The following is a 12,359-nucleotide window of genomic DNA, read 5'->3' as shown; positions in this document are numbered from 1 at the left end:
AAAACAACTCTCCAGAGCTAAAAGCTAGCTGCATTTGCATAACAATTTACCAGATCCAAACAGCAGGGCAAGGTCAGGTGAAATAAATCGCCAAGGTCATGGTTCTCTGGAAGTGTTATTGAAATTCAGAACTCCTGATCCCGGGTGCTTGCTCTGCCCCATGGACATCTCTCCTACTCTCCTTCTAAATGAAACTGTGGCATAAAATAAAATAAATGTACTGTATGTGTGGAAACCACAGACCTACCCTTAACCCCCTCCTTCCTTCTAACTCCAGATCGTTCAGATCATGGAGGAAAAGATCAAATCATAACTCACTGACCTCATTGTATTACCACACAAATGAAAGCACTTACTAGTAACAGTGATCTGGAGGACCCTTGGTCTAAACTACAAACTGCTGTTGACTGTGCTTGAAAGTATACTTTCAAAGTATTTTAAATCTCTTTAATTTCTTGATCAAATAATTGCTTCGAATTCACTGTTATAATTTTGAGAATCCCAAAACATTGGGATCCTTAAAAATTGGCAAAGGCCCATGCGCCAGAGAGCAGGAAGCCGAGATTCAACGTGTATATGATTCTTGCTTTAATACCCTCAGCTAGAAAAACCGTTAAAGCAAGACATCGAAGAGAAGCTTCTTAAAATCACGGCCTCTTTCAACCTACTGGATTTCAGATTCCTCGGGCGCAACTCCGAATCCAGAATTCTCCCTCTTAGGTCGCAAGGAATTTCGCGAACTATGACCCCTAGCCTTGGAGGGGAGAGAACTTGCCAGGGGCGCGGGAAGCGCCACCCGGGAATCTCACCAACAGTGGCCGTCTAGCACAGCCAAGCGACAGGCTGGCGCCAGGGCTCAGCAGCAGAGAGGCGCCGGCTGAGGCGGGGAGAACTTTGCGCTCCCAGCAGAACCACCCTTTGCTGGCCAGTCGCGTCGCTCCTCTGAGGAAGCCGGCGGCGGCGGCGACTGGGCGGAAAGAGGACGAAAGAAAGGAAGAGAGGAAGTAGCGAGGGAAGAAGAAAAATGAAGCCAGCGCTGGGGGAGCCCGCGAGAGGGTGGCCGACGGTGGAGCAAGGAGGCTTTGGCTGCTTTTCCGCACCCCGGGCGTGAACGCCTTCTCCTGCGCGACCCCAAGGAAATAAGTGGGTCTCGCCTGGGCGAGACAAGAATCCAAGTGAGAACCTTGCCTCCTCGGTCACCGTTGCCCCCTAGGAATCCCAGCCGCTTCTCAGTCCAGCTTTCCCGCGGGGCCGGACGCAGTGCCCGAGCCGCCCTGCGGATGGGGCGGGCGGGGAACAAGCGCCCAAGCCGCGGGTGACCAGCGCCGCCCACCCCACTCAGCGCAGGGACCGGGCGGGCAGAGGATGCGAGGCGGAGGGACTTGGGAGCAGGTCCCGAGACTGCCTAGGGCGCGCTAGGCTCCAACTTAGATGGCCCGGAGTCCGCTTCAGCTCCTGGGACAGCTTCGCTGCGCGGAGTGAGCTGCCAGCGGAACCTGGGGGCGGAGACCTTAGGCGGCGGCTGCCCGGGGGAGAGCCGGGGGCCGGAGGGGGCGCGCTTTCTCCCTGCGGGTCTCAGGAATGAGGAGACTGAGTTTGTGGTGGCTGCTGAGCAGGGTCTGTCTGCTGCTGCCGCCGCCCTGCGCACTGGTGCTGGCCGGCGTGCCCGGCTCCTCCTCGCACCCGCAACCCTGCCAGATCCTCAAGCGCATCGGACACGCGGTGAGGGTGGGCGCGGTGCACTTGCAGCCCTGGACCACGGCCCCCCGCACGGCCAGCCGCGCCCCGGACGGCAGCCGGACAGGTGCCCAGCGAGATGAACCTGAGCCAGGGACTTGGCGGCCCCCGGCGCCCTCGCCGGGCGCACGCTGGTTGGGGAGCGCCCTGTATGGCCGGGGGCCGCCGGGCGCACGGAAGCCCGGGGAGGACGACCGGGCCGAGACCCTGTGGCCTCGGGATGCCCTCCTCTTCGCCGTGGACAACCTGAACCGAGTGGAAGGGCTGCTGCCCTACAACCTGTCTTTGGAAGTAGTGATGGCCATCGAGGCGGGCCTGGGCGATCTGCCGCTCTTGCCCTTCTCCTCCCCTAGCTCGCCGTGGAGCAGTGACCCTTTCTCCTTTCTGCAGAGCGTGTGTCACACCGTGGTGGTGCAAGGGGTATCGGCGCTGCTCGCCTTCCCGCAGGGCCTGGGCGAGATGATGGAGCTCGACTTGGTCAGCTCCGTCCTGCACATTCCAGTTATCAGCATCGTGCGCCACGAGTTTCCGTGGGAGAGTCAGGTGAGAGGAGTCTGGCGCGTGGAGTGGAGATGGGCACCGCTGGGGGCCGGGACGGTAGCGGGGGCGGAGGGAGGGCGAGGAAAGGGAACGCGGATGAAGACCTGAGGGTCGTGGGGCTTTGCAACTTTGATATTGTTTAAGGATCGGACCATATCCGTAGGTTATAGTTAGAAGGATCTCAGTAGAAGTAAAATAAAACATTTTAAAGCGCAGATGGACATAAAATGAGAGGTAGAGTAGCAGATGGAAGTAAGGAAGTGGGAGAATAAGCGAAAAAAATCTTCACGTTTTGACCAGTTGGGAGAAACCTAGTGGATACCCTATGGAAGTGTTGAATAGAAGTCGAAGTTCAGGAGCGTGGAGAGCAGTCGAGGTTCTAATGACTAGCGCGGGGAATGGACATAGAAGATCCCAGACTGCCAGAGTCTTTCAGTCCCCTGAGGAACTCTAAAAGCACCTGTCGGAAAGAGCACCTGCTCCTTCTGACTTATTTAGACGATGTCCCTGAGCTTTAGGCGACCGGGTAAAGAAGAAAACACCTCCCTCTGAATTCCTTTGAGTAAACAGGAAATCTGCAATTAGTACAGAAGCAATAGGTAGAGTGGTTAATTAGTCTTGGGTATTGAAAGGCATTAGAAATATTATCTGATACCGTAAAAATGGATGGGAGGACTCATTTGGGATTGTTTCTTTGTCCCTACTCTCTCTCTATGTGATGTGGGTTCAAAGACTGGCTATATTTAGTTGTGTTCAGCCCATTTCTGCTCCAGTTATCTAGAAGTAAAGAAGACTATGATTTAGTTTCCTATGGGTTAAAATATATATATATATATATATATATATATATAGTTTCAATAAAGGAAGCTATTTGAGAACTTAACTGTTGACAATTAATAAGATAAATATTTACGGAGAAGGTGGGGTCCTTTTAGCAATAGGAGTTTTCTGCATTTTGTGCATTATTTTTAAATAAAATATTAAGCATTATTGAGTCTTGCACAAAGTATTTATGAAACATAGGTAGTTGGTGTTGGTCCCATTTTAAAAACTGAGAAACTGAGGAAAGTTCTGGGGCTTGATCAACATTGGTTGGTGTACTAATAATAGAGTCCAGACTCGGGAGAATTTCTAACTCTATATCATTTTCATTCTATCACTGCAGCTGAAAAAAAATATTTCTAATCTCTCTTCCATTTTCGATATATATACAGAGATAAAAAAATAAAATGAGTAAGAACAAATATATGTGAAAAGTTTGATCAAATCTATGCGTGAAATATAAAGAGAGTACTAAAGGTTTCTTTTTCTAGAAAAACGAATCTTACATTTTTAATTTTAGGAAGGGCAGCCTCAGGCTACTTTCAGCAGTTGCCCAGAAGATTTCTATTTAATGCTGAACTGTAGAGATTTGATCTGCAGAGTGCAGGCTAATTAACTTTTATCTGAAATATTTCCGTCACCTGAATCTGAATGACTGTAGGCAGCAGATGGGAGGGCATGGAAAACACAGGTGCACAATGCTGCCAATGCCCAGCGTGTTATAAACATGAAATTGCATCCATAAGGTGTATCATTATTAATAGATATGCAGAATAAGATCTAACAAATGCAAGAGTCAGCCTCACTTGCTTCTCATCATTGCTTCTTTATTACCTAATACTTCATACGCGCCAATAGTGTTCACATTCTCCAGACTCCTTTCCATTTGTAGATTGTTTGGCAAGAGTCTTAAATAGCAAGAATTTTCCCCAAAATTAGTGTTCCTTAGTTAGAAGTGAAATTGTCTGTGCTGCATGATGAATTTTTGTAGTATACAGCACACTACAACTTGGAGACCAGAGAAAGTGTGAAGAAGCATCTAGAATAAGTAAATTTCAAAGCTTTAGGACCACTGGAGGACGAAGAGTCCTCCAGGGACAACCCTTGCAAGCTGACAATAAAATAAATACTATGTCAAGCACATTTACTTCTGTATTTCAATTCAGAAGTGTATTTTAAATCACTGTTGTCATTGTTACTTTCATGGCACACATCTTGAAAGGGAGGGATTATTTTATTAACTCAGATCTAGTTTGGCCAACTGAGGACATTTCCTTTCATTCATCTTTGTATTTTAAATTCAAACATATCTAACCTGTCTTACTTTTAGTATATAATTTAAATGTCATTCTATAATGTTCTATATTTAAAGTGTCCAGCTCAATGTCAAGTCACTGTAACATGTAATTTTAAGATATGACCACCATCTGCTTTCAGCAAAAATAATAACCGATCTTCCCCTGGCTTCTGAAAAGTGAACCTTTCTCTAATACAATGATGTGATTTTTTTTTTAAACTTCCTAAATATAAAAGAATGATGAAGTCATTTTACACATTAAATCAAATTGACTTAATTTAGCCACTGTCCTTATTAGAGTCTATGCCCAGTGACCTAATTTGTTGACTGTGCCAGTGCATGATTAAAGGATTCTAGAAGAGAGTGGACTTGTCCACACGATCAGACAAATCAAAATTGCTTTTAGAGCAGGAACAGCAACAATGTTTTCTCCCACTTTCTTTTGGGCTACTGATTTCTTGCATATGAAACCTTTAATTAGTAAATAATGGTTTTGATAGCATCCTGCCACAACTCCTGAATGGAAAGAGATACCACTGATATGATCAAACCCCTGAGAGTAGCATAGTCGTTTTTTTTGTTTGTTTGGTTTTTTAATTTTTATTTATTCATTTATTTATTTATTCATTCATTTATGGCTGTGTTGGGTCTTCGCCTCTGTGCGAGGGCTTTCCCTAGTTGCGGCAAGTGGGGGCCACTCTTCATCGTGGTGCGTGGGCCTCTCACTGTAGCGGCCTCTCGTTGCAGAGCACAGGCTCCAGACGCGCAGGCTCAGCAATTGTGGCTCACGGGCCTAGTTGCTCCGCGGCATGTGGGATCCTCCCAGACCAGGGCTCGAACCCGTGTCCCCTGCATTGGCAGGCAGACTCCCAACCACTGCACCACCAGGGAAGCCCAGCATAGTCGCTTTATTTCAGTATACTATTTATTCGAAATATAAACGCATAGGTTCATTAGCTTGGAAGGAACCAACTTCCTTCAATCAGGGAAATTCATTAAAATAAGATAGTTAGCTACCCACTTTTAGAAACCGTATGTGTATTATCACTACATAATAAAAGCTTAATACAACATTACATTAGGACAGAGTCAAAGCATGCTTCCACCCCAAAAATTCTGACTTTATCACACCCAAACCTCCACTTGAGGCCAACTAAATTCTGTTCCCATGACCTTCAAATAATGATTCTGCACCTGGATGTAGTTAACATTTACATTTAAGTAACATTCAGCTCCTACAGTTCTTTCTTTCTCTTCACTCCCCCTACTACTTTTTCTTCTGAGAGTTTGTATTGTTTCTCCAAAGTTAATGCCTCAAATTTACCTACTGAGGTAGTGACAGATACACATTTCTTTCTAAAATGTGTATTTCATGTTAATTCCATATTGGTTTCATTAGGCAGAGTTAATGGAGTAATATAATTGGCTTAGATTCAAACCCATGCAATTAAAAGGTGACCACACTACTACTTTCTTCTCTTGTTGAATGTACCATGTGCCTGTCTCGCGAGCCATATATGCTAACTAATTAGCATATGTTTATTCCCATGGAAATATGTTTTGGATGGTCCATTTTTATAATACAGGACTAAGTACTGAATTCTGTTTATTAGAATTTCGCTAGCATGGTGCCGCTTTTGTATGGTACAAGGGACAAAGCAATGATATCACAATATAACTTATGTGCCTCATGAGGGGACAAGTAAAGGACATTTATTTTTAAAACATCTGCTCTCAACTGTGGTGGTTTTCCTTGACTTTCTCTATTCAAGGCACTGTTCTCTCTCCTCTGGGGGAAATGTATTCTTCTGCAATTCATGATGAATGGCTGATAGTAGCACCTAATTGTTGCTAACTTGAAGATAAATGATTTCAAATTAAATGTCAAGTGATGCAAAACTTTTCTTAGCAGTGATCTTTTAGAGGTTCCTCTTGAAAAACAGAGACCTGGGATTAATTTGGAAGTTTTTATTTCCATTCTGGGAATTTTGTTTACAACACTTACTTATTTTTCTAGATAAATAGAGCAGAAGAGACTAGCACACACCATCCATTGGGCAATTAATCTGTCTCACTCCTTTTCTTTGCGCCTGCCATAGAATAGTCATAGAGAATCTTGGGTCTTGATCTCCTTGGCTATTACATCTTGGAGTTAACTTATGATTGAATCAACTGAAAACCAATTTTGATGTCTAATTCCTTAATGTTTTATCTTCTGGTGTGGCAGAAATCACCTTGGATTTTGTGCCACTAGATTTTATTTCATGAATACCTCCAGTCAAATTCCAGTCATGTTGGTTAAACGAGCATGACATAATGGAAGGTATATTAAATAGTACTCAAAAAAAGACTCAGTGTACCTCTGCCTCTTACTGGCCATGGAATCTTGGTGACTCTATCTGTGAGCATATCTGTGAGCTATCTGTGACTCTCTCTGTGAGCATCTAGGCTTGTCAATCAAAAGAAGGTTACTTTACCAATCTGACAGAGTTGTTGTGTGAATCAAATAAGAAAGTGAAGTACTTTGGAAAAATTTATAGTGTTAGCTAAATAACCAGTAGAGAGGTGTTGGTTTTGATCTGCTAAGAATCATCCTAGTCCTAATTCACCACTAATTCTCCATTAGTTGCTACTAATCAAAATAGAATGTGATTCACAGTGTAACATGTCTTCATCTTCCACCTTACTCTCTACCCACTCCCTCATTTTATTTCTCTTAAAAAAAAAGTAAGTGGGTTTAGTACCCACTCCCGAAAAGAACTATGTTCCTAACTAGCTTGCACACTTGCCTAGGATTAGAAGACATGCCATAGGTACTGTTTCTATACCAATGGCAAATCTTTATAAATGCACATCATCAATGCAGTTTCTAGAGCCTTAGGTATTGCCATAGAAGCTTCAATAAGATGCCCAAGGTTTTTCAGAAATGTTGGTGTCTCTCATTTCTCCTATAGGAGAAATTATAGTAGATTCCTCATGAGACTACGGACACAGTCTAACCTCTCTACCCCAACTCCGCCTACCATACCACTAAGCCCACTGTTTGGCTCATCTGACATTATTTTCTTGGCAAGTCTTTCTTGATGAAGAAAGCAGTGTGTTGGTTCATATTTGGTTCATACTGGCACAAGCTCCTTATCTCATCTTGGATAGACAACAGTTTGCAAACCAGCTACTTTGAATATCATTGCCCTAGGCAAATATGTGGAGCTCTCATAGCAAGGTATTGTACACTTTAGTGGCACCACTAAATGCAGAGATGAGAATCTCATTGTCTTTTCTTCTGCCTACTCTAGCTACTCACATTCACATACACAAAAGAGTAGAGAAACAGTACAGCACTAGAAATGGGATGTGGAATCTCTAAAACTAGGCAAGAAGGAAGAAAGAACATCTCAGCATCTGCCACATTGCTTTTTGAGTAAATGCATGAATAACAAACTAATGGCAATCTTTAAGCCACTCATTTCTTTCTCAGATCTTTTCTGTATGGGATGGTGGGAGAAGAGAGCAATGGGGAAAAGATAAACAAGGAGTAAGCCAGCCACCTTCCCTCAACCTAACACCTCAGCTAGACTTTCAGATCTCGTGACTGTGAAGGAGTCAGACACTTTCAGGGGAGACTGTGTTCCTCCTGTACTGAGGGAGTCGGTTGATCCTACTTACCTGGGCTGGTATTGTGTCAGCTGGAGTAAACTCTGACCCTGAAAAGCTAATATCTGCTTGGCCAGGGATGGTCTGTCTGTAGAGATGAGCCTTCAAGGGTTCAAGTGGTAAAGAATTAAGCAGGATGACTTTTAGTGAGGCTGAATTATGCCTCACTGCTTTTCATTTGAGACAGATTTAGGAAAAAACCCAGCCATATATATTTTTGTAGAATGTATGGTTTTCAAGGCTCCTTCACAAATGCGCTTATAGCAAGCATCCTTTTAACAGTCCTGTGAGGTAAATAACAATGTATAGACAACATAAAAGGACTAAAAGAGTTATGCATTGTAGGAAATGAGACGTCACCAAGGGGAAAATAGACTAAAAGCTCCTTCTGAATTTAGTGTATTTGTCAGCCTACAATCCGAGAACAGACTGGATCCATCACTGCTTTTGAATTATTGCAGAAAAAAGAAAGATAAAAGAGAGAGAGATCTACTTCTAGGTTCTATGGTTTAAAGCATATTTCACACTAAATATCCAATAATAGAAGTTTATTACGTATTAACTTTGTCTTCATTTTCCTTATATGCACAAAAAATAGTGGAATAAAAAAGTTCAAGATTAACTTGGAAGACTAACCACTTGATCTAAATGAAAAATCACTCTTTACAGCGTGATATCTAAATGTAGCATCTGCTGCTGTACCAATTAAACCATTATATTAGTGCACAGTCTGCTGACAATGACTTTTAAATTATGAAGTAGAGGTCGATACTTCTTAAACAAATTTTCGTTTTCTGGCTTACATGTCGTTAAGTGATAGTTCAAAGTCCTCCATGATGAACACCAAATTTGATAAGCTGTACAAGACACATTCATTGTCAACTTTCTTGAGAAACAGAGATGTATTTCTTAATTTATTATTTAACAAATACTTTTTAATAAAGTATTGATACCAAGTGTGTTTATTTCAGAATAAAAAGTTGTTACCAAATATAAAAAAAAAGTTTAATTAAATGAATCATGATTTATCAATATCTTTACAATGGAATACTGCATACCTATTCAAAATGAAAATGTTTGTTGACACAGAGAGATAAAAAAGTATACATTGTATGTAAAGTGTAACCTTCTGTAAAATATAAAGTCTAGAATTTTATTTATAAAAATGTTAGGGGGCTTCCCTGGTGGCGCAGTGGTTGAGAGTCTGCCTGCCGATGCAGGGGACACGGGTTCGAGCCCTGGTCTGGGAGGACCCCACATGCCGCGGAGCGACTGAGCCCGTGAGCCACAACTACTGAGCCTGCGCGTCTGGAGCTTGTGCTCCGCAACAAGAGGGGCCGCGACAGTGAGAGGCCCGCGCACCGCGATGAGGACTGGCCCCCACTCGCCGCAACTGGAGAAAGCCCTCACAGAAATGAAGACCCAACACAGCCAAAAATAAATAAATAAATAAGCTTTCATTAAAAAAAAAAAAAAAAATGTTAAATGTGATTGTAACTGAATGGTAGAAGTCCACATTTTCCCCTGTGCATGCTTCTATTGATATTTTTCTAAAAATAAGTATGTATTGCCTACACAATTAAAAATAATAAGAGAAAAAAAAAGACAAGTTACCTTCACATTTCCTCACCAGTGCTTTTAATACTTCATATGAAAGTATAGACTTCAGGAACAAATTAATTGTAGTATATGTTTAAATTTATCCTTTCACATCTATATTTCGATTTTATCCTCACAATTATTTTGTGAAGTGAGCAAGACAGTATTTATTTTACAAATCAGACAGTAATAACATATAGATGGAAGAAATACAAAGTAGGGGTGAAGAGAATAGGTTTTGAGAAGCACAGACCTATGTTTGAATCTTAGCTCTACAACTTTCTAGACATCTTTCCTTGAGAAAACATGCCTGATGTCTCTATGCCTCAATTTTTGATCCACAAAATATGACTGTCTCATAAAGTTACAGTGAGGATGATATCATGTATGCAAAATTCTAAGCACAGTGCCTAGAGCACTGTGTATTCTTATTCTAATGATCATTCTTTTAGCACGTAGTATTGACGTAGCTTACTAAAAAAACAAAATAATCAGAATGAGAACTCAAATATTCTAGCTTGCTCTCTCCAGAGTACTTCTACATGCATTTTCAGTATGTATATGATATTTAGGCTTAAGAGATCTGGTTCCAGTGGACCAAGCCTAAGAAAAAAAAAAGATTCTGCTGTTTTGAAACCCCACTTAGAATTCCAACTCACTGAGGTGCACCTCAGGTTAGGTATGTGTAAATTTGTTCAGCAATGAAGTGAATTTTGAGGTCCAGTTTAAACTAGTTGCTTTTTTTGTGTGGATTCTAAATGATTGGATCTTTGGACCAGTTACGTCAGAGGTAAAAAGCAGTGTTCTATTTCTATCTGTCAGTATTAGTGAGGAACTCACAAGTCTTGTCTTATGTACTACCCTGATTTCTCATAGGAGGCTTCTAGGAACTAAACTTAAGGAACAGTAGAAACATGACCCAGTTGACGGTCTAGACTTCTTGGGAGAGAAGGGGAGAAAGGGGTTGTTAGAAGGGGGAGAAGGGGAGAAAGGGGTTGTTAGAAAGGGGAGAGTCTCACCTGACATGGATTGAATGTTCAGAAGTTTCCCTTTCTTCATGCAGGCTTTATCCATACTAATAGAACTGACTTATGGCATTTATTAGATCAAAGTTTAGACAGTAGCACTGTTATATACTAAGGATTATAAAAAAGGATATCCATAAGGCAGACTGTGTTTGGTTGAATCCTGACTATAACAAAATTGTTTGATGCATACAATTTTCAGGGACTTTTAAAATGTGTATCGCTTTTCTGATTATAAAAGTAATGCATATGCGCTACTACCCCATGGGTGTCCTCATATAACCTTGAGTAACATTTTGATATATTTTATTCTCTCAAGGATAATGGTTTAAAATTTTTAGAAACACTTGGGTCCAAGTAAAAAAAGCCTTATTGTCACTCCAATTGGAAGATGGCATCAAAGAACAGAAGAAAGGAATTCATCTTTTTTTTTTTTTTTCTGGAAAGTCAGAGTTGACATGGCTTTTGAAGCATGGACATTCTGAGTTGATGGTATTTCTGTATTAAAGGGTGGTATTTTCCTTTGTATTTGAGCCTAGCTTTATATTTTCATTGCTCTGCAAGTGCTAAGCCTGTACAGTTCCAGACAATGGCTCTGTCTGGATCTTTCAGTAGCATTCTTAGGAATGACTTAGACATGGGTTGTCACTACTTTCTTCTCAGTTAGGGGTGGTCATTAACTGAACTTTCAGTATCAAGCACTTTGATGGCTGCACAACCTGCATACAATCAATTGGTGTATTTTTCTATTGAAAGCCTCAACTCAAAGCCAAACAGAAGTTGGGTGAATACTCTCCAGTTTAAAATTAAAAAATTTTATTTCCATAAACGAAGTTAGATGCTCAGCATGTCTTTATCTAATAGAATTACAATCTGGCTCAGTTGTGGAATTCTATTTGTTCAGTCCCAACCAGATGTACTTAAACAGGGATTCCATTAAACAAAGAATTTGCTTCTATGTATTGTGAATTTAATAGGTTCATATAGAGCGCTGTTATTGTTTTAATGCTATACAAGGAGTTAATTTGAGTCATGACACACAGTGTGTTATACACATAAGGAAATGCTTCGGTGTATACCTGAAAATGAATGATAAATGCAAGCCTGAATTAATCCAATGTGCCTTCACCTGGTTGCAGGCACAGGGCGCCATCTAGTGGTCTCTAAAATATAGCTTTAAGTTAGAGCATCCTAAGAATCCAACCGCTCAAGGCAGGAAAGGACTCCAAGCAGCGTTTAGTCCATTTCTTGGTCTTTTGACTATGGGAAATCTAGGTTAGTCCATCTAAGAAAAGATCTTCTTCTGCCTTCTAAGAAGATCCAACAATCTCTGCTGTTCTGTCACCATAATTGCAGTTATAAACCTTAAAGTAAGATATCTCAGAGTGTGTGTCTAGAGAGGTTGGGAGGAAAATGTGAATGACTAACTTTAGAAATGTAAGATAGATAATTATTTTTAGCAGCTGTATTTACTATCACTTTGGTTTATGATGCAGCTTGAAAAGATGTAGCCATTTTATTGTGTTAAGCATATCATTTGTTCCTTTATTTCTGATTATTAAAAATTATGTTCTTTGTAGATAATTCTTCAAGTTAATAAAATGCCAAAGAATAAAATTAAAATCACCCATAAACCCACAGCCCAGAGATCTAGACATACGTATGTGTTATAAAATTGGGATCAT

The 12,359-nt window shown here is 41.4% G+C and overlaps 1 protein-coding gene across 2 annotated transcripts in view; it reads left to right on the top strand.

Moving 5' to 3' along the window:
- Nucleotides 1-878: 878 nt before the first annotated feature.
- The window catches only part of GRIN3A (glutamate ionotropic receptor NMDA type subunit 3A), a 155,083-nt gene continuing 143,602 nt past the window's right edge, over nt 879-12,359 (top strand). For both annotated transcript variants that reach the window (XM_007197094.3, XM_057549197.1), the window contains exon 1: nt 879-2,280. In XM_007197094.3, the coding sequence (XP_007197156.2) occupies nt 1,582-2,280 (699 nt within the window). In that variant the 5' untranslated portion in view covers nt 879-1,581. The remainder of the gene's footprint in view (nt 2,281-12,359) is intronic.

Source organism: Balaenoptera acutorostrata, chromosome 6, assembly GCF_949987535.1.
Source record: "Balaenoptera acutorostrata chromosome 6, mBalAcu1.1, whole genome shotgun sequence".
Classification (NCBI taxonomy): Eukaryota; Metazoa; Chordata; class Mammalia; order Artiodactyla; family Balaenopteridae; genus Balaenoptera; species Balaenoptera acutorostrata.
The sequence above is the reverse complement of the archived record's forward strand: the minus strand, read 5'-3'. Positions and strand labels throughout refer to the sequence as shown.